This window comes from Engystomops pustulosus, chromosome 4 (assembly GCF_040894005.1).
Source record: "Engystomops pustulosus chromosome 4, aEngPut4.maternal, whole genome shotgun sequence".
Classification (NCBI taxonomy): Eukaryota; Metazoa; Chordata; class Amphibia; order Anura; family Leptodactylidae; genus Engystomops; species Engystomops pustulosus.
Genome location: NC_092414.1, coordinates 116,817,914 through 116,839,790, shown reverse-complemented (window position 1 = coordinate 116,839,790; position 21,877 = coordinate 116,817,914). Strand labels below are relative to the sequence as shown.

Genomic DNA, 21,877 nt, shown 5'->3' with positions numbered 1-21,877 from the left:
AGATTTACAATATGCTATGGACAAGGTTGCAGTGTCATTCCATGTCACACCACAAATCAATAATTTGCCACTCCATCATTCTATATATTTGAGTTATACATTGAGAAAATAACAGTAAGTATTTTGCACGAATATCATTATCTGCCTTGGTCCCCATCTACCACTTATATTGGTTAAGTTGTATCAAATAAGAAGCATCAAAGGACAACTAATGAAAACTGACAGCAATCTTTGATCACCTTTCACACTATTTCATTGACATAAATAGCAATGGTGTAAGTGCTCCATTTTAACAGTGAAACTGTGCCCCTTGTCATTTGAAACAAAGTAACTCTGCATAGCGATGAGCCTGGAATTACAGTTTGGTACCAGGGCTAGAGCAACAAATAGAAACCAAACCATGAGTAAAGTTTGAGAATAGACACCTTCATATTAAGGGGAGATCTATGCTTTTGCTAATGGACAGATGATAAAGTATAATAGGAAAAGATGTGCTTTCCACAGCACATATATTATTTCCTTAAGTGACTCTTTCTATATAGACTTTTGCCATGGGGACACAAGTTCTCATCATCTACGTCCAAGTCTCACTGTCATGTCAGTAGTATTAGTAAAGCTAACACACTGTGTAGGTGGAAAAACTCACTGCAAAGGAAGATACAAGTAGTTGCCTATGGCAATCAAGTAGGAACTAAAAAGATGAAAATTGGAATATGTTTGATAGCTGTAAGTTACTAGACGATTTTGCCGTGCTTTTCCACGCAGGGGAACATGTGTGCAGTCGACATGATTCTATTACAGATTTCTGTTCAAAATATGAAAACAAAAGTAGGGGGGGGGGAGTGCAAAATAGAGAGGTGGTTTTGTTGTCGTACATCTCAAAACCTCTACAGGTAAGAGCATTTAAATATTTATCCCAAGCATAACATTGAGCAAGGGTGAAAAATTTGTGTTGCAGCATCCGGAAAAAGGGAGGCAAATACTGGAGGAGCTACTAACTTGGCAAAACTCCCAAATTAGCCAGAAAAACACACATAAAAAAACAATGTTAGTGCTCTAACTCCACAATAAAATATTAAAATTGAGAGTTCCACAGAACGGTCTCACCCAGTTCCTTATAGATTGGAGATTGAAGAAATTTCCTCAGTAATTCCTCCTGTCACGATGTTCACTTCTCTACACTGGATCCTGTGGGAGACCACGCTACACTGTTGTGCACGCGATCACAGCACCGGTCCTGTATCAGGAAGAATGTGGACAGGCCCCAGATGAAGCTGAAAGGGCGAAACCTAGGTCGGGCATGAGGTCCTCTGGCGTTTTTTAACCATTGTGATATGCACGCTTTTAATATTGTTTGTGAGTATGCCGGAATAAAATAGTTTTTACTCTTATCCTTGGTGATCTGCACCATCTGTCCACAACATCAAAGCCATCTCAGGAGTAGGGGGCCCTTGCGAAAAAATCCAAGGATACCATTTTCTTTCAAATACTGGAACAGAGTCGGTTATGGTCACCTCAATTATCTCAATTATTAGTTAACCCTGTTAACTGCTGTAAATGATACGTGCACAGTTTTCCATTTTGCAGCTTGTGAATCCTGGTTGCAAACACGATGAACTGCCCTAAACAGTGAACTCTATTCTGGATTCTCGCCGGCTTATCCCCTAGGAGTACAACAGGGGTGACCAGAAATGCATTGCACACTGCACAAAGCGAATACGAATTTTTACATTATGCCATAGGGTTTCAACTATTGGCATTCCCCCAAAATGTGGATCTCATCACCCATGGTGTCATAGCCTTGAAAACAGTTATTGGGCAGAAGAGGGTTAATAAAAGCTAGGCAAGCAGGGACATAATATGCACTATGTAGAAACCTGAGGGAGGTTTCTTTTAACAAGATCTGTTGGCTGCCCTTTGTCACTATGGTGCAACACTGTCTCCCATCTTGCTAGAGATACCTGCAGCAGAGGGCCTCCGGACCTCTGTCTAATGCTGGGGACAGAACTACTTTTGGCTGGGGATTCTAGACGGATGTTGGCAGCACCCCTGGATTTCACTGGTGGCGGCTTTTGGTGGGCACAGGGCTTCACACATGGGCTCCAGACAGATGGATATGTCCTTAGGAGCTGAGATGGTGCCAGGAGTCAGGCAGATGGCCATGTTTATCTTTTAAATTAACTTTTTGTATAGCCAAATTATTTTCTATGCAAATTTTTTATTTATTCAAAAGTTTTTTTTTCCAGAATTGTGTTAAAAAAAAAGAAAACAACAATTTTATGGTACAAAAAAGTGAGAAATAAAATGTAAGAAAAAGTTACTCAATAAAAACTGCAGCTTAAGATTTAGAAAATATATAAGAAACATAGTAGAAAGGCTAATTTACCTGGGTCTCAACTCCTTGCTCCAATAGACGCTTTGCCTGGTTTTCAACTTCTAGGCGTGCTCTACCAATGAATAGCAAATCATTCTCTATGACCACTATTCCTGAAAGGTCCACCCCTTGGGAAAGGTAGTCTAAAAACAGATACAAAAAACGGAAAAGTTAAGCCACTCTAAACCATGTGATGGTGTGTTTGGACAATAAAAAGCTGCTAAGGACTATACAGTCACACAATGGTATACATTAATCCCGCCCTGGGAAAGTAGCAAAAACAAAAAAATTACAGCGCTCATATGGTAGTAGTCCAAGATCAGGTGTGTGGTGTTATTGGTTGGTGCTCACCTGCTGGAGTTGTGCACGGGTTAAGGCACAACTCTACTTAAAGCGCGTGGGTTTGTTGGTCGGAGGTGCAATTCGATAAAGGGGACTTTTCGATCCCCAACACACGTTGTGTTCCTTTACCAAAATATTTTTTATTAGTATAGAATGGATCGTTAAGGAACACAACGCGTGTCAGGGATCGAAAAGTAATAAAGGGGACTTTTCGATCCCCGAAACCCGTTGTGTTCCTTTACGATCTATTTTATACCAATAAAAAATATTTTGGTAAACTAATGGTCGTGCTGTGCGACTCCTGTCCTCGACCCCCCTGAGCCTACTTAATCCCTCACTGATTTGTGACCAAATAGAGCCAATTTCATGGCAGGGCTACAGTGGATAAAATACTAGGGGCAGTTCATGAGTCATTGCACATGATGGACACATCTATGGGTGTGCACTTAGCAGCTTCTTGCAAGAGCTGGATACATTGGCCTTACTGTGCACCAGATTCCCCCATCCAGCACCCATAAGTAGAATGTAATGGAACAAATTACAATGCATGTAATAAAAACTATGGGGTCCCTTATGGCATGAGTTTCCATTCATCGTGGGATAGAACTGTCAGGGAGAAACTAATACCACAGAACCCTAAAAACAAATGAAATAAAATGCAGACACATATGAAAAAGAAAAGACAGAAGAGGGAAGTTAATACTCAATTGCCATCTCCCTATATTGAACAGGCTGAATGGCTTAACCAAGTCTTCAAGAATAAAGGGAAACCAAAAGAAATATCTGCCAATTAATTGTTAGAATTAACCACAGGCAATCACATAATATAAAAAATAAGATCACTTGGTTTTAACAGGTAATGCAGAAAAAAAGACACTAGGGAAATGTTACACTTTAAATATTCTGGTAATTAGAGAAAAAATTAAACACACATATTTAACACAACTAATTGAGTAAGCAAGAAATTTGTGAATTTTATTCACTCCTATTTGTAACTACTGTAGTTACGTAGTGAACATTTCTGCATCAAAATCATTGCACTGTTAGCATTCAATCTTTAGCCAAGTTCTATTTCATTACATTGTGGGAAGAGTGAAAGGCAAGCCCTTTTATCCCTCCCATTACAAGATCTATTGAAACTGTGGAACATGCTTTAGGAAGCATTTATTGCACTGACACCATTTGTCAGGAAATCAATGAATCAGAACTAAACTACGTAAACAAATATTTATAATGGGAAATGCCTTTTGCATCTGCTTACATCAATGCCTATTTCACATGTTACAGTGAACTAACTATGACAAATACAGAATGATATAAAACATGGAAGCAAAGCAGGATGTATATGAACATATGAAAACTTTATTAAGTCAAGAAGGATACATAAAAGCAATTAAAAAGCACTGCATGTGCTAAAGTCCAGCAGCCATCCCTGAGTTCAATGCAAATAAAATGTATGGTAGATATTCTAGGAAATAAAGCCTATTATGGCTAGAAACACCAACAACCATTTTATGCTTTCATGTTCAAAGTACAAATTATACAATATAATATAGACAGAGTGTTTTAGCCATAAAGATAACGGTAGCTAAAGTTACCTAAAGTGCGTAGTGCAGTCAGGGAGGGAGCTGGAGGAAGGATTTGCATTGAACTCAGGGTTGGCTGCTGGACTTTAGCACATGCAGTGCTTTTTAATTGCTTTTATGTATCCTTCTTGACTTAATAAAGTTTTCATATGTTCATATACATCCTGCTTTGCTTCCGTGTTTTATAACTAAAATTTGGGATGTTTATATGTTAAGGCCCCTTTGGCTTAGCCATACTTTTCAGACCCTCCTTTTTTCTAACCGGAAATACAGAATGATACTTTCACACCATGATCATATACTAATCATGTTAAATATTGTTTAATATTTATCACCATGATAATAAACAGACTGTAGCCAACTGTAAATGACTTGCAGGAACATGATGACAACAATTTGTACCAAAATATAATAATAAAATGTATGTGAGGAGTTACAGTGGGTGAAGTAATTTCACCAATTTTCTAAATAAATATATTTCTAAAGGTTCTACTAACATTAAATAAGTTAAATCCATTCAACCCACATTGGCAAAGAAATCAAACCATAGATATCCATAGGGTAAGAATTGAAAATGAGACAGGGAAAAATATTTAACACATCTACTAGAGCAGTGGTGAACTGTACTAGAGTATATTTACTACAAACAAAAGCTTTTGAGGGTGATGACAGTTTAACCCCTTAGTGACCGCCCGTACGGGTTTCGGTGTTGGTCACTAAGGGGCCTTAGTCTAGGCCATTGATGGCGAACCTTTTAGAGGCTAAGTGCCCAAACTGCAACCCAAAACCCCGCTTATTTATCGCGAGGTGCCAACCAAAAATTAAAGCATTAACTTATTGCTCCCTGTTCAACAACTTTCAATCATATTGGCCACCTGAGGACAGCAACACAGTAGAAAGATGGAAAATTTTCATCATTTTAGCTTCTTACCAGTTTCCCTCTGTACACAGAGAATCGTGGGGCCAGCAGGAGATTCCCCAAAAATAATTCGACACTGTCGAATAATTCTGCCTCTTCCTACAGTCCCAAGTAGCGAAGTCAGTATCAAAATATGACTGAAAGCAGCATCTTTTAAGTTGCTTGGAACTGCAGGAAGATTCTTTGAGTTCTGTCTGGTGTGCTGGGGCGATGGCCCGGCTGCCCACAAAAAGGGCTCTGGGTGCCGCCTCTGGCACCCGTGCCATAGGTCTGCCACCACTGGTCGGCCTAACCTAAGGTCTGCATGGGTCTACCGTGCAGGGAACAGCAGTGCGATCTGTCGCACTGACGGGCACCTAATGAACGTCCCCTGGTCTGCCATCGGCATATATGCATGTTTGGTCCAGCGAGTAGATGGCTGTCACCCCATGAAGATGTATAGGCTGACATTCCTAATGCACTGAAATGCAGTGAAGTGAAGTGCATTAGTGTGAACTAGTGATCACCTGATCACTAGTTTATATGATAGTAATGTGAAAATGAAAAAAATTAAAAAAAAATTAAAAAATGAAAAATAAAAATTCATAAAAATGTCCCAACAGACCCTAACACTTATAAAACAATGAATAAAAAAGTGCGAAAAAGTAATATTTGTGATTTGAGATTTGTGATCTTTATAGCGACATATTAAAACAAAAAGACACTTCTAAAATGGCGCCAACACAAAGCGGAGATATGGTAAATATTAGTTAGTAACTAATTTGGGTAGTAAGACTATGAGTTTGAAAAACATTTGAAGAACATTTTGCAGTTTGAAAAAAACACATTTTTTCACAATGTTTACTAGATTCACCTTAAATAAATGTTAAATATATCAACCAAAATTTCCCACTATTTTAAAGTACAAAATGTAACAGAAAAAGAAACACTTGGGTAAGTTAAAGCGTTCTAAAGTTATAACCAGATAAAGTGACACATGCTGGTTCCGAAAACTATGCCTTGGTCATCAAGGCGCAAATGAGCTTGGTCACTGAGGGGTTAATAAAAGTCTCCTATTTGGAGAAACCAGTCACATGCATATATTGTGGCACATTTTTCCATTTCCATTTTTTAAATCTTGAATGTTCCATGTGGGTTCCATATATTAACTCATAGCTTTCGGTACTTTAATAGATTTTGTGTTAGATTCAGTCAGGTCATTGGATGACCAATTCAAGCTGCTTTCACTGAAACTGAGAGGTCTATTGGCTTTATGTTTGGGTTTATTGTCATTCTGAATTGTCCACCTTCTTTTATCTTTCTCATCTTGGTAGCAGGTAATATTAAGAAAGTCTTCTTTCAATCAGAAGTTTGCCAGTGCCAAATGTTGAAATATGTTTCCATCTCTAAAAATCACTGTTGGCCTGGTGTATTAGGTATATCTATTGTAAGAGTACAGGTAGTATCCAGTTGTCATCAACAGCAGGTATGTGCCATCAAGGTGACTGGGCTTGGTAATGTAAAAAAAACCCGTAGCTGTATGCCAGTGACGTTATGTTACTGAGTAGTTTTTCCTGCTTTAGTTTGGGCCCAGGTTATTTATGGAGCGACCAAAGAGTTTGGGTGGGAATGTTGCTCCCATACTCCAGCCCAAGTTTTGGCACTTATCAAAAATGCAGCTGTGACTACTTAGTGGATAAACTTTGTATGTGAGATCAAGCTGGTGTCCTCCATGTGCTGTGGGAGAAAGCCGCTTTAGAGTTCTTTGAAGTGCTACATTGCTGCCCTGGTGAGATCGTTCCATTTGTATTTGTTATACCTGAAGAGAGGACTGTTTGAATTTATGTTTAAAAGCTGAACAAAGTGTGTTTATTGTGCTTGATACTTAAAGGGCCTCTACCACCAGGATGAAGGACTGTACGCAATTGAGCCTGAGGGGCTCCATAGTTGTCTATGGAGCCTAGAGCGCCTCAGGCTCATTTGCATTCAACCTTTCATCCTGGTAGCAGATGTCCTTTTGCACTTCCACAATATGAGGAGAGATGAGGGGCCACAATATAAGGGGAAGGTGAGGGGTCACAATAGGAGCTAGCAGTTGGACTGATTGCTTTCAATAGGTTCCTATCTAATGGTGCACCTTACATCCATGTTCACAAGATTGAATTACATTTTAGACACATCTGGAAAATTTCGTCCCTGAGGAGATTCTCCAGATGCACCTAAAATGCATTTTAAAACACAATTCAATCGCATCTTGTGCACATGGTCTTAAAGAAAATCAAACACATATAAAAAAACATAAAAAAGAAGAACTCCTATTTAGGCGTAAATTCATGCCTCTGGCATGACGTGAAGGCATGCATAATTAGAAGTCCAGAGTGCCTGACATCTAGTCCCCATGCTCTGTGCTGCTAATTATAACTTTCTTTTCAAGGTGATCGCGGTGTGTCAAGATTAGCGACGGATAGCACCGGGATCAAGATGAATGAAGATGAGTTTTGATAATTTAGCTACGATCACATTATGGGCCACACTTACTAAGGGCTTTGCAGATTCTTTTAGGTGAAAACGGCTTGCACAGGTATTTAAGAAGTGTCCACGCCTTTATTGTGACAAAGGTGTCCCTTCTGTGGCGCATTTTGTACGCTAGCCTCCATGTGACAAACATTAAGGGACGTTCCGGGGCTCAGTCACACCGAGCACCATGTTTAACATGCAAAGTCTTTTGCACGCCCTATGTTAAAGGTGCACCACATAAACGTTGGTGAACTCTGTCAGGCCAGTGTAGGGAAGCGACAGATTCATGATTTATGGTGCATATTCTTAATTAATCGGTTGTACCCAGCATTATACACAGGCAGAGCAATTTTAGTGAAACTTTCTTAGAAAATGTGTCCCTATGTGTTTGCAATGTATTTTAAAACGCAATGAAAACACATTAGGAAAAACGCTTCTCAAAATACATCTGTATTTTTATTATCATTAATACTGATATGTTTCGGGATGCATTTTACCTGATGCATTTGCTGTCCCTTTCAAAACGCAAGAAAATGCATTCTATGAACGCGACCTAGAATATACAGGTAACATTAGGTGGGCCCCCGTAGCAGTAGGTGGGCCCCCAGAATAAATTTCACAGTACAGATAGATTAAAACCGTACATCTGATTTAAATTATACAGTTTCAAGTATCAGGTAATAATAATGAAAAAGAAAAGGATAAATAGAATCTTAATTAAACAACAGCACATGATAAAAACACTGATCTAAACACTAGGGCATAGTGCAGGAGGCGCACCTTTACTGCTTCCTTAAAAAAACAAGAATGCATTTAGTAACCATGTGCTGCCAATCAAAGCATTAATTTATTATCAGCAAGTGCAACCACATATGTAGAGGTTTAGCGTAAACACTATTCCTAGGGGAATACACACTAACAATTACTTCAGAGAAGCAATTGTTGCTGTTCATTAATATGTGGCTATTTCCAAACTATTTGAAGTCCAAAATTCTATAGTCAGAAAGGTTATTCATAATTGGAAAAGATCCAGAATCTTCCCAGGAGTGGACATCCAAGTGAAATTCACCTCAAGGTCATACCATGTAATACTCAGGAGAAATTGCGCAGAGATACGCATTTATTTATCTCCGCTCCCTTTTTGGACAGAACTTTAAAGGAAACCTACCACTTGTAGTGGCAGGTTTCCGATGGCAATACCGAGCACCAGCTCAGGCTACATAGGAAGTGAAGGAGAGCCGTGCGCATGGTAAGCGCCGAGCGCGTACCTCCATGCGCCGGCTATAAAGTTTAAAAAGTGTTTTAAACCGCGATACCGTGGTTTAAAACACTAACTAAAATAAGATCCGGCACCAGCTCAGCCTGAGCTGGTGCTCGGTATTGCCATCGGAAACCTGCCACTTCAAGTGGTAGGTTTCCTTTAAGGACCTGAAAGTACCATCTTTGAAATGTTGCTTCTCCACCTAACAATAATATTTTGTGGCAAGACAGATAGAAGGTAGATTTTGACCTTAATAATCAGATCAATCTAGAGAACTCATCAACCTACAGAATGGAAGGAATTCTAAATTTAGAGCCATTCTATGATTTACAATCCAAAAGACACTGTTAACAGCAGTGTCGAAACATCAAATGACAAAACAACTTCAGGATGTCTTTTAGCTTCACATTTACAGATGAACGGAGGCCTCACATTCCCTTGTGATACAATGAATTCTGTCAAAGAGGTTTATGTCTCTTTCCATCTGTTATATAATAGTATTTCTTATTCCCCTGGCAGACACCTTAAGAAGCAACCACCACAAAATGGAGCAGAAAGCAACGGCTGCAAGTCTTCAGAAGATTATTTAGGCTACATACCATTATTTAAAGATCATAAGCTTTATATAAAATGAAGTATTAAAAGATTACCAAATGTATATATAACAATTACTGATCTGAAGAAGAAGATATCTAGTGTGCAATAAAATATATACCATTGTATTCACCAACACTTTTCAAAGTTTTCCTTGGAATCCCAGATGCCAAAAGAATGTCATTTAAAGGGGTTCTCCAGTGATTGACCTTACTATACCTTATCTCCCCACACTTATCACTTCACTGATTCAGTGAAATTAAATCTCCTGCCCCCTTTTCATGAAATCAAAGTCATCCCTGTGCCCTGGCAGCTCTTGCTACACTTACAGTTTCCATAGAAACAACCTGTTTGCTTTCTCTGCTCTCCAGTCGGACATGTGCAGTCAGCTCCTTGTTCCCTGCTGTGGGGGTGTGGCTGCACCTTCCTATGTATGAAGAAGCTGTGCTGACCAAGGGGATTGTGGGAGATGTAATCTTTTGGCATAGTGGGGGCAGCCATCTTGGAGTGATGCAGCTGCAGCAGTGAGCTGTGAAGTGACAAGTGAAAGAAAAGAAAGTATACACCCCAGGGTGGGGAGTTAAGGACGTGCAACTATAATAAACTCGCTATATACTACAGGGGGCTGGCTTCATACTACAGGGGGCTGGCTGCTATATACTGGGAGCCTGTGACCAATGCATTTCCCACCCTCGGCTTATACTTGAGTCAATAGGTTTTCACAATTTTTGGTGGTAAAATTAGGGGTCTCGGCTTATACTCGAGAAATTTTTGCTGCACTGTGTCTCCCCCTTGGTGCTTATCTGCAATTTCATGTATGTCCGTTGGGCGATGTGCTAAAGTTATAGTAATTTTTAGAATGTTGTAGGTCAGCTGTAATTTTCCTGTAAATTAAAATGGTTTTAATTATGTATAGAAATAAAGTATAGAGTTTACCTGCACTTTATGACTTTTTCATGGGTTTTGGGTACATATTGTGGTATTACTACTACTATTTTGTTGTCTAATGTTTAGGGTAATACTAAATGTTATCAAATGGTCTAGAACAGTGGTGGCGAACCTATGGCACGGGTGCCAGAGGTGGCACTCAGAGCCCTCTTTATGGGCACCCGGCCATCACCCCACCGGAGAGTTCGCCAGACAGGACTCAAGGCCTCTTGCAGCCCCAGGCAGCCCAGGAGCCTGGAAGGAAGCTACAATGATAACCAAAGCTTTTTCTCCTTCTTTCTACTGTATTGGTGTCCTCATGTGCCTATAAAATTTAAACATGTGACAGAGCGGGGAGTAATAGGTTACTGTTTAAATTGTCGCATCGACACTTTGCAAAAGAAATATGTGGGTTTTGGATGTCGTTTGGGCACTCTGCGTCTAAAAGGTTTGTCATCACTGGTCTAGAAGTACCTTATTATGCAAGTCAGCCAAGAGAACACATAAAAAGAATGTTTCTACAAATATAATGACAGCGATTCAGAAAAGACTTTGTAAGAGCACTCCCCGTAAGTGATTCTTAACATGACTAATGAGTTAGTATTAAACCTAGCAATTTCTTGAAAATTACATGACATGTTAACACGCTGATACTCTACATTCAATAAGGCTCTCAACAATAATGAAAATGAAAAAAAAAAAACAGCAAGTAGTTGGGTATTTTGTCATGTTTCAGTGAAAATATACTGAAAATAGCAGGCTAGATTCAATGAAACATGTATTAACTACAAAGATCAATTGCACTCACTAAAACGTTGGTTCCCAGTAAAATGCCCTATTGAAACATAGGACCTCACTTTTGTGTCAAACCGCAAGCATAACACTTTACTCAAAAATCAATTGATACCTGCTGATTGTAACAGGCAATGTCTAAGTCTCATTTCAGCAGACAAACAGTGGGACAATTATCAGTAAAATTGGTGTTGAAGCACTGTAATAATCACAATTTCTTGCCCACTGCAAGTAATTTGCGATTATTCGCACAGCTACCCCAGAGGGGTAATTGCAGATGGCGGAGTGGGCCAGCAAGGGGTGTTCCTGTCCCTTGCTTGCGCACTTTCTTAAAGACTTTTACACAAAACTAACCCAAGTCGGACCTGACATATTTTTGTCCACCAGCGCAATACGACTGGCTGGTACATTATGAGATCTAAGTCTCATGATATATTCCCTGTGGCGATGGGGCATGGCATCATCATATACGCTAGGACCCCATAGTGCTTAAGCAAGAGGACCCAACAGTGAGCCTTAACACCCATGTCATCTGGGGAATTTAATCTTACTTAGGCCTCAGATTCTAATAAGGATTGGAGTACAATTTCGATACAGTGACATCAACAATTCTAAGAGTTACAAGTTAAAGAACTTGCAAGCCTTGAAAACGAATCAAACTTTTTTTTCTTTTTGCATCCGTTCCCAGCGACCAAAAGAAAAAGAGCATGGATGGATGTAATTTACCCTAAAACTATATTTTGATGGAGATTTCACTTTGCATTTTTAATATATTTGGAAAAAGAAAAACTATTTAAAACATAAAAAATAAAAATCAATCTTAAAGGGGTAATCTGGGCATAATCTGGGTGTCCACATTTAATTCAACTGCCATATATTCCTGTATTTATATTTCTTCAATTGAATTGTTACTTAGAAACAAGACAGTTGTTCTTACACTTGTACCCTGACAGTTGTGAGGCCTGCCCCACCACCTTGATTCATGCAGTAACTATTGGACATTTCATATACAATAGCCAATTGTTTGTGTGCACAATCTCTCCAGCATTGATGATCATATCCATTATGGGAAATTATCTTCACACAGGTACATTATATTTTACATTTGAAGCGGTTGTCTGACTATTAGAAAAGATGTATCAGGTGGGCTGGGGAGAGAATTTTAAAAATAAAGCTTTACTCACCTCTCCGGAGCTCATAGTGTCCCACGCTGTGGTCAGTCGTGCCCCTATTTGTTTATAGGTGCAAGGAAATTCTGCTAACAACCTCCAGGCAGACTGGCACCTGATACAGTGCTGGTACAGGAGACGGAAGGGCGTACCTAGCTGCTGAGGTTATGGGCCCCTGTACACAAACAGTGGCATGGCTACGACAGACCACGGCATGGCCCTCCCCAGCCTACCTGATACATTTTTTTCAAAAGTCAGACAACCCCTTTAACCCCTTGCAGAGTCTTGGGTGCAAGGTGGCAGTCTCAAGAGGGGTCGATGGACTCCTGTCTACCTCCCCCTTTACCTGGAGTAATGTGTCAGTTACTTGAAAAAAGTGGGGAATAGAAAATACCTTTCTGGAGAGTGACACTATGAAGGACCTCTATACTTTTATAAATTACAGCCAGCGCTGAGGGACTGAATGACAGCCACCTGGCAGGCAAGTCTAAAGTTCCTCAATAGTACCGCTCAGTTCTTTCACATCAGCTGGCTATCACTTCATGGGAAGCTTTTTGTTATAGGCAACTTAAAATTCCTGAGCAGATTTGACTTTAAGTGGCCCTTAGGATGTCAACAGGACAAGACCACAGAGTACTTCATAACAGACTGACAAGGAGGGAGGTAGATATGGTAAAAGATGTCACGCAGAATAAAAATAGTCTGTAGTCTCTGATGTACCCAAACATCATCAATGGGGTGACATCATGTAGACCCGACATTGATCAGCGGACCATGCACCTTACCTCCATTATCAAGTATTACCACTGAACCAGAGTGACCAGCTACAGCGAGTCATTACAGCCTAGTACCGCCATTAACTGGGGTGGCTCTGATCCATCCAGATCAGTTAAAAGAAGGAAAGTGTTAAGTTATGGAGGAACATGTGTCTAAAGTAATAGATTATTATTATTTCTCCTTTTCCCTTCTACATGGACATTTAAGTTAAAGTTATTATACATTATTTGTGATAAATAGGAGTTCTGTATGATTGTTTTCTGATGAGAATGTACCGTATTTTATTTTGTTTGCTTTTACTAATAAAAATTACTTCCTATTTACAAGGATATAACTCTTATAATAATGTACCTTTGTACAAGAATATAACTACAATACTGTCTCCTAAGTTAAAGAGAACCCGTCATGCAAAATAACCCCCTAAACTAAATATATTTACATAAACTGCCATTAGAGAGCATTGTCTCTATCCCTTCATTGTCCCTCTACATGCCTGTAAACCTAAGCAATGAGGTCCTAAAGCTGTATGCAAATGACCTGTGAAATGTCCAATGAAGCATTAGCATATTCAAGCTGTCCACTCTATTCATGAGTGGGAGGCACAGCCACACCCCCAGTGCATGACTGACAGCCTGTATAATGATGTGAGGCTGTATAATGATGTGCTTCCTGGTGCTGGTGGCCACGCCCCCTGCAGCCTGTGTGTGCATGTGTGTGTGTATAGGAGAGATACAGCAGCTCCAGGCAGCCATGTTACAGCAGAACATGTCAGATTCATGTGTAGCTGATGTCTGTGTCTCTCACCTGTATATTAGGAGGATGCAGCATGTCAGCAGATGCAGCACAGATACCAGCAATACTTTACTATACATTACACACAGACATGAGCAGGGGGAGGAGAGGGGACATCACTGCCTCTGACCATGTGACCAGCCTCATTTACATGATAAAAAATAGATGTTTTTACAATGATTAATGTATGAAATAACTAGATAAAGGCTGGGATGGGATCCTTGTGAGCTGCTCCAACAGGTAGTAGTGACAGGACAAGTGACACAGACCTGATGACAGGTGTCCTTTAAAGTATTTAAAGTTCAGTATCTCCTAATAACAAAAATATAACTACTGTAACTTTCAGTATGGATAACAAGAATGTCTATGGTAAATTAAACAGAGGGCTTCTGAATTTTCTATCCATAGAGGACTGCTACCCATTCCTCCACTAATACTCTATATAAAGTTAATAAGTGTAAAGCAAGAGGCAGATTAGAAAGGGGACAAATTATTGTTTAAAATATGGGTCTAGAGCAGTGGTGGCGAACCTATGGCACTGGTGCCAGAGGCGGCACTCTGAGCCCTTTCTGTGGGCACCCAGGCCATCACCCCAGCATGAAGTTCACTGGACAGAACTCAAAGAATCTTCCTATAGAACCTCCTACAATGATAGGTGAATTTGCCCTCCTCCTTTCAACTACGTTGGTGTCTTTAGGAGGCTGAACGAGTGAAAGTTGTCAATGAACAAGGAGAAATACATTACTGCTTAAAGTGCTGCGCTGGCACTTTCCAATAAATAAGTGGCTTTTGGTTGAAGTTTGGGCACTCAGGCTCTAAAAGGTTTGCCATCACTGGTCTAGAGGGTGCAGCAGACCTGTCATAGTTACATACAGAATTGTAATATGCTGTGACCCAATATTTCACACAGAACTGCTACAGCCATCGCTCCCCTTCTTATTTTTCATAGGACTCTATGGGGGACATGTATCATTATTTCTGCTAGTGAAATTGTCTCATTTTGCCTTATGTATCTATGTTTTCTAGATGTTCCGTGAGACTTTTCACTTATGCATCACTTTTTTAGCGACTTTGGATTTTCATGGATCCTATTTTAACATGTAAATTGGAATTATTTCACATGCTTTAAATCTTTACCCATGTGTTCACATAGCGTTTACTATGCGTTTTGTAAATGCAAATGTTAACAGTAATGCAGTTAAGTAAATCACCTCTCCTCAGCTGTTGTAATAGATTTCAACGCAATCAAAACGCAATGTGTTAAATGAATGTAGATATCTCTAGTTCTGTAACACCAAAAACCATGAATGATGCATGGTTGTAAACAAGACAGACATTCTTGCATATAAAATGACAGCTGAGACATGGTCCTAGGTATCACTGATCCAAAGCTGTTCCATAAAGTTATGCCAAAGATTCAAAAACGACAGTGCTGTACTTTCTACAGCACAGATACCCTGCTAGCACTTATGAGGCAAGTCCTTCTGTCCACAGATATGTATGCCATTAAAAATAATATAAACTCCCCATACTGTCCCTAACCCCTGTGACCACTTTACATGCTTATACTTATTCCACCTTCCCCTTGGATGTGAATAAACAGGGGTGCAGTGATCGAATGGCTGACAGCAGCTCCTTCTCCTTGCTGGGAGTAAACACAGCACAGCCCCAGTGACATCACTTTAGTGCAATATAATTAGTTACAGGGAACAGCCATGAGGCATACTGTGCTCTGTACTGACAGTAGTCAGCTACAGATACACCTGACTAGCACACAGAGTGCCTTGCAGTCCTTCAAGAAATGCCTTCTCATACCATTACCGACCCACAGCCAAACCAGCCATGATGGAGGATGCTGCAGGAAGAAAATGCTGCAGAAAGAAACCTGCTCTAATCCATGAAGAGCATAAGGCTCCAATGTTGAATCTGCCAATCTTGGCGTTCTCCGGGAAATGTCAATCACCCTGCATAGCCTTGGGCTACAAGCACAACACTGTCTTGTGGACATCAGGCCACCCAGTTTCTGACAGTTTGAACCGACATACTACGCCTTTTCCTCAAAGGAAGAGGTAGTGGTCCTGCTGCTAGGTTGTTTTCCTGTTACAGCCCCCTCCAAGTTTCCTGGTACACCAGCCTGTCTCTTGGAATCTGCTAAATGCTGTTGCCACAGCTAACATTGATATGCCATCCGGGAAGAGCAAAAATACCTGAATAACTTCTGTCAGTTGTAGATACAGCGTCATGCTAACTCTAGGGGTGAGAGCAATGATAAAATGCCAAGTCACTAGAATAGCTAAAAAGGATGGACACAGAGAAAATGTATATGGTTACCACCTACAGGACCACTTCTGTAGGGGCTGCCTATGATTTCTACTTGTTGTCTGTTACAACAGCAGGAAAAATGTAATCACAATCGGTGTTGACAGGTTCATTTTACAGAAGTGTGACTGACTTACAGTTACATTGTATTCTTTAAGTGCCAGGGGGATCGCCGGACACTTAAAACTAGAGGAGTTATTTTGTGTCCATAACACTGCTCTGTGAAAAAAACTGTGTAACCTCTGATGAAGATGGAAACTGGGCCTTATCAAGGAAATGACCAATCAATCAATCAATCAATGTTAATAGTGAGGGTGTTTTTTTCCAATGTTTTCAAGTGAAAGCTTTTGAATAACATAAAAATGAACCATGGGGATAGTTGCAATATCATTAATTGCTTTGACTATGGTTTTCAAGGCAATGAATTGTATTCAAAGAGCATTTTCTGATATAAATTCAACAGCATCTCTACGTGTGAGCAACACATGGAGTGACATTATTGATTTATTCTATTTCCCGACAACCTAGAAGATACTGTACAGATGAAGAGTCATTCATAGATCTTACAATAAGTATGTTATTTAGAACAAACTCTGCAGCCACCTGTGCCAATTAAACCCTCTTCACACATTGGCTTAAGCAAAAGAGGAGGCTGGAGAAAATCTGTCAGTGTAATTAATGAGAAGAACTGCAATGTGCTTCCTGAAAGATGGTATCACAACCGCTATTTTGTATTCCATTCAAGGGTACTTTCTTTTCTAAAAGAGCATACTGATGGCAGACTTTAAAGGGTAATAATACTACAGATTAAAATAATAGACAAAAGTTATTGAAGTGACATCCAAAATTCCCCTAAAACACGTATTCTACCACCAAAATCAAGCACAATAAACTGTAACTGTGCTAATCTCCTTATATTTGTTATCCTTGTTCTCCTTCCTTCTAAAATTAACTTTAGAAATGATCATAATGAGCCTGATGAGCTCCTGGGCCCCATCACTATTGTCACACGGACCAAAAAAATTCTGTATATACGCAAGTGTAAGCATAACCTGAGTTGAGGCCCCTAATTTTACCACAAAAAAACTTCCACTACTCCTCACTGTTTCCAAGAAGTGCGGTCAAAGATACATCTACATCTACACTATGACATTACCTCTACATGCTTTCCTAGCACTACGACATTACACAGAGTTGGCGCCTGGAAAGCACATTTCCAGGAAGCCACAAGAGCCCTGAGAAGAAGAAGCCAGGGCTGCGAGAAGAAGAAGAAGAAGAAGAAGAAGAAGAAGAAGCCAGGGCTGCGAGAAGAAGAAGAAGAAGAAGAAGCCAGGGCTGCGAGAAGAAGAAGAAGAAGAAGAAGCCAGGGCTGCGAGAAGAAGAAGAAGCCAGGGCTGCGAGAAGAAGAAGAAGCCAGGGCTGCGAGAAGAAGAAGAAGAAGAAGCCAGGGCTGCGAGAAGAAGAAGAAGAAGAAGCCAGGGCTGCGAGAAGAAGAAGAAGAAGAAGCCAGGGCTGCGAGAAGAAGAAGAAGCCAGGGCTGCGAGAAGAAGAAGAAGAAGAAGCCAGGGCTGCGAGAAGAAGAAGAAGAAGCAGCCAGGGCTGCGAGAAGAAGAAGAAGAAGCAGCCAGGGCTGCGAGAAGAAGAAGAAGCCAGGGCTGCGAGAAGAAGAAGAAGAAGAAGCCAGGGCTGCGAGAAGAAGAAGAAGAAGAAGCCAGGGCTGCGAGAAGAAGAAGAAGAAGCCAGGGCTGCGAGAAGAAGAAAAAGCAGCCAGGGCTGCGAGAAGAAGAAGAAGAAGCCAGGGCTGCGAGAAGAAGAAGAAGAAGCCAGGGCTGCGAGAAGAAGAAGAAGCCAGGGCTGCGAGAAGAAGAAGCCAGGGCTGCGAGAAGAAGAAGAAGCCAGGGCTGCGAGAAGAAGAAGAAGCCAGGGCTGCGAGAAGAAGAAGCCAGGGCTGCGAGAAGAAGAGGAGCTGCGGGTAGCATCAGAGGTAAGTAATACATTTTTTTAATTTACATACGAAGAAAAAAAAAAATCGCCTAATACTCAAGTATATACGGTACTTTGTCTAGATTTACACTTACAAAATATATCAGTTTTGATTTACATAAAATTCAACTTAAGAACAAACCTACAGAACCTATCACAGTGGCTCAGTGGTTAGCACTACAGCTTTGCAGCGCTGGGGTCCTGTGTTCAAGTCTTATCCAGGTCAAAATCTGCAAAGAGTTTGTATGTTCTCTCCGTGTTTGCGTGGGTTTCCTCTGGGACCTCCGGTTTTATCCCACACTCTTCAGATTAGATTGTGAGCCCCATTGGGGACAGGGGCCGATTTATCAAGCTCTGTGCAGTGCTGCGTAATCTGTGGGCACTATACAAAGGAATTATTATTATCATCCTGTACGTAACCCAGGGACTGCCTGTAAATGAATTTGACTTGCAACAATTTGGCATATTCTTAGTTTTGCTGATTCTTCTCATGCACACTCACCACACAAGACTCCATTGTATCTTCTGCAGCACTTAAAGTTCGCTCAACAAACAAATAAATAACTGTGGGAAATTAAAACTATATGTTCACAAATGCCAGCAAAGCAAAATTGGTGAGCTCGAGGCTCTGGTATTAGAGCAACAGTTAGATGTAGTTGGTGTAGCAGAGACATGGCTATATGCATCACTTGATTGGGGTGTTAATATTCACCATTTTATACTGTTTTGATAAAACAGGGCAAATAGGAGGGGAGGTGGTGTATGTCTGTATGTCAGAAGAAACTTAAAAGCGATTGTGAATGAGACAGTGGTCAGTGAAAAGTGTGAATCGCTGAAACTTTGCGGGTTGAGATTGAAAGCCAGGAGAGCTTTGAGAAAATTATTTTTGGTGTAATTTATAGACACCTCAATATCACTGAGGAAATAGAGGGTCACCTATATAAACAGAAGGAGCAGGCTGCACAGGAGGGAATAGTAGGGATCATGGGAGGCTAACTTTCCAAACATAAACTGTGGTCAGGGCTCTTCTTCATCTTTGAAGGTGAGACAATTTCTAAACTTTCTGCAGGATAATTTTGTGGTACCACTTGTAGAAGATCCCACAAGAGGTGATATTTCGTTGAACCTTGGGATTTCTAACAATGCGGAAATTGTCAAAAATGTCAGTGTCAGGGAAACCCTTGGAAGCAGCAAACATTACAATCTATTTTCTCCTAAACTGTAAAAAGCAAAAACGTACAGGAAAATATAAAACACTGAATTTTAAGGCTGTTAATTTCTGGGAATTTAGGGCTGCGCTACAGGATATAGACTGGGATAAGATACTGTCAACACGATGATACTAATGTTAAAATGTTTAAATCACCAGAAAGGAGAAGGCTTCTTTAGTGTGAGAACTGTAAATCTGTGGAATAACCTGCCTCAGGCGTTGGTCTTCAATTATATTGAAGGTTTTGGTATATAGAATTGTTCGCCTAAATTCCTTCGTCTTCCAATCGCTTCCCATCTTTGGTTGAACTCAATGGACATGTGTCCTTTATTCAACCATATTAACAATGTAACATTTAGACAAGTCTAGAAATACTAGGGAAATATAATCTGGTCAGATGAGGGAATTTTAACTCTTTGGATGCCATAATTCACATCATGTGAGGTAGCAAAACGATTATCACTCAAAAACACCATAACAGTGAAGTTTGGAGGTGGGAACATCATGGTGTGGGGCTATTTATAGTATACACTTCTGGCAAACTGCATAATGAAAGGAATAACAAAATGTCAAAATGTACAGAGACATTCTTGATAAACATCTGCTGCCATATACCAGCCTGAAAAAGATAAAGAAAGGGTGGACACTTCAGCAAGACAATGATCCCGAATACAGAGCCACGGAAATTCTCAATTGGTTTCAAAGAAAGAAAAGAAAACTGCTACAATTGCCCAAAAATCACTTGACCTAAAATCCAACAGAAAATCTATTATAGGAACTGAATCTCAAAGCAGAGTTCATAGTAGGAGGCCACAGAACTTTCAGGATTTAAAAAAGGTTTCTGTAACACATCTAACACAAGTTTACTCAATTTCTGTAACACATCTAACACAAGTAACAAATCTCTGACCCTATAGCATATTCTAGCAGTCACAAAAGTCATCCCTCAGGTTTCCTTCCCTCCATTGAGAGAGGCTTGTGTAAGTTGCCCTGACACCTTAATTGTCAGTTATTCTTTTTCTTGCCCTCTTATCATGCACTACATTACTAAATGTTGTCTATGAGCCTGGTGTTTGTGCTGATAATATCCTGCCTTCTTTGTGAACACATAGATGGGCAATACTAAAACAAATTTGTGTCCAGACTCAGGCATTGTTTTAGTGTCCCAATTATTGTATTTAAAAACCACACAAGCGCATCGGACAAAACAACGAAGACACGATTGCCGTTCCTACTCCCTTAAATGACCCTTTTTCATTCTCTTCACATACACAAACTGGCACATCATTAGCCATCTACTGTGATCCCTACGCCCTGTGTCACTTTATTCTCCTAATTAAAGCACTGCTCTTCATTAAGGACCAGCTCAAAGAAAGTACCACAATCCATTGTGGGTTCATTTAATATACTATAGTGTGACAGGAGTCCTCTCATGGGGTATTCAGCTACCCATATCTGACTGATTAGAGAAAAGATTAGAACCCCAATACAAGCTGAGTCAATGGAGTGAAACAGATTTCTTGCAGAGAAATCCTTGTTCTAGAATTCTGTGCAGTTTCCTGTTAAAAAAAAAATCACGCAGTATATCTCTCCTATAATGACACTTTCTCCTGGCAACAAATGAGCAGAATTCACATTCCTACAACTATCTCCAGGCTTTAACATATTCACACAGGAGGAAAGAGAAATGTACCACAATAATAATTCCTTTATTTATATAGTGCACACAGATTACGCAGCGCTACACAGAGCTCGCCAAATTGGTCCCTGTCCCCAATGGGTCTCTCAATATAACCAACCTACCAGTAGTATGGTTTGTGGAGTGTGGGAGGAAACCGGAGGACCCACGCAAACACAGAGAGGACATACAAACTCTTTGTAGATGGTGCTGCTAACCACTGTAGTGCTCGCCACTGAGCTGCCCTAAGAGGGAAAAGGTGGCTCCTTTAACCCCCTAGCGCTCTGCGCCGTAGCTGTACTGCGCTGAGTCCCGCGAATAGCGCTCAGCGCAGTACAACTACTGCGCAGAGACGATGCCGGTTCAGCGTTGCACAGCAGCCGAACCGGCATCGGGAATTGCGGGATTTCAGCGGTAATCTACCGCTGACATCCCCGGCTAACACCTGCGGTTGGAGTGGGCTCCGATCGCGGGTGTCAAACCCATTAAATGCCGCGGTCAACATGACCGCGGCATTTAACATGCCTTCCGGTGGTCTTTACCCCACGATCGGCGCCCCCGCGCCGTTTTCAGGGGCACCGATCGCTGCTATGGCACCTCTGGGGTCCGATCGGGACCCCAGAGAAGCCTGAAGGCAGTGCCTTTAAGATGGCGTCTG

At 40.6% G+C, this 21,877-nt stretch overlaps 1 protein-coding gene across 2 annotated transcripts in view; it reads right to left on the bottom strand.

Annotated features, from left to right (window-relative positions):
• The window catches only part of COG5 (component of oligomeric golgi complex 5), a 220,621-nt gene that overhangs the window by 129,546 nt on the left and 69,198 nt on the right, over window positions 1-21,877 (bottom strand). For both annotated transcript variants that reach the window (XM_072147149.1, XM_072147148.1), the window contains exon 7: window positions 2,387-2,517. In XM_072147149.1, the coding sequence (XP_072003250.1) occupies window positions 2,387-2,517 (131 nt within the window). The remainder of the gene's footprint in view (window positions 1-2,386; window positions 2,518-21,877) is intronic.